Source organism: Geospiza fortis, unplaced genomic scaffold, assembly GCF_000277835.1.
Source record: "Geospiza fortis unplaced genomic scaffold, GeoFor_1.0 scaffold878, whole genome shotgun sequence".
NCBI lineage: Eukaryota > Metazoa > Chordata > Aves > Passeriformes > Thraupidae > Geospiza > Geospiza fortis.
Window position 1 is genome coordinate 491,620 of NW_005054471.1, and position 979 is coordinate 492,598.

The following is a 979-nucleotide window of genomic DNA, read 5'->3' on the forward strand; positions in this document are numbered from 1 at the left end:
GTGATAAAGCCTTGCTGGGAGAAGGGGCCTCCCCAGCAGGCAGCCATGGGTGGTGGGGCCAGGGCAGGACACAGCATGGCACTGGGGCTGCCCTGACAACCTGGCACTCCTGAGAGCCCAGGAGTGGCTCCAAAGCTCCTCTGGCCTCCCACCCACAGGTGCATCAGTGATGTCCTGCGTGTCCAGCTTCATGGGTCTGGCATCAAACAGACAGGTAGGACACCACACACACAAGTGGGACCTGTGTGGGGCCCTGACTGGGTTAGGATCTGTGTGCTTGGCAGCAGCAGGTACAAGGGCAAGGTGGTGGGCACAGCACCACTCTGGCAAGAGGCAGTTGTCCCAGGGTGCAAAGCTCTGGGCCGTGCTGAAGCCTCTGAAGAAACTGGCTGGTTTTTTTTGGAGCAGTTTGGCCTTGGCTCTGCCTCCTTCACTGCCTAGGTAGCAGTTAAAGGGGCTGTGAACTGGAAAGTTCTCCAATCCAGTTTTTTGGGAAAAGATACATGCCTGTGGTGCAGAGGGACAGCCAAAGGCCAGGCTGCTTCTGAGGTCACTGTTCATCACAGCCATGTAACATTCTGGGCTCTTGACATTCTTCACTCTCCCCCTCTGCTGCCTCCCGACCTCTTCCAGCCTGGCAGAGAGGCTGAGCTTTGCCATCTGTCTCCAGAGCTGAAGGATGAGCAGGCCAAGGAAATGCTTGGCCTGTCCTGACTGCTAACCTGGCTCAGCCTGCTGGGAACAGGGGAGTTCTAGAACGTCTGGAGGATGCTGTCTTGAGGTGTGTGTGTCTTCCTGTGCCAGAGAATCTCCAGCCAGAAGTGGAGGTGCTCCAGAAGATCAGGTTGCTCTCTCTCATCGGGCGTGGTACGCAGTTCCTGGAGCTGGGGAGGAACAAAGAAGCCCTGTTGGATTTCCAGCACAGTTTGCAGATCTCACCAGGTAACAGGCTCATTTTGGTGAGGAACAGAAGGGATTT

At 56.4% G+C, this 979-nt stretch overlaps 1 protein-coding gene across 1 annotated transcript in view; it reads left to right on the forward strand.

Annotated features, from left to right (window-relative positions):
• The window catches only part of FANCG (FA complementation group G), an 8,578-nt gene that overhangs the window by 6,055 nt on the left and 1,544 nt on the right, over nt 1–979 (forward strand). The window contains exons 10-11 of the mRNA XM_031062854.1: nt 152–214; nt 805–942. Coding sequence (XP_030918714.1) covers nt 152–214; nt 805–942 — 201 coding nt within the window. The remainder of the gene's footprint in view (nt 1–151; nt 215–804; nt 943–979) is intronic.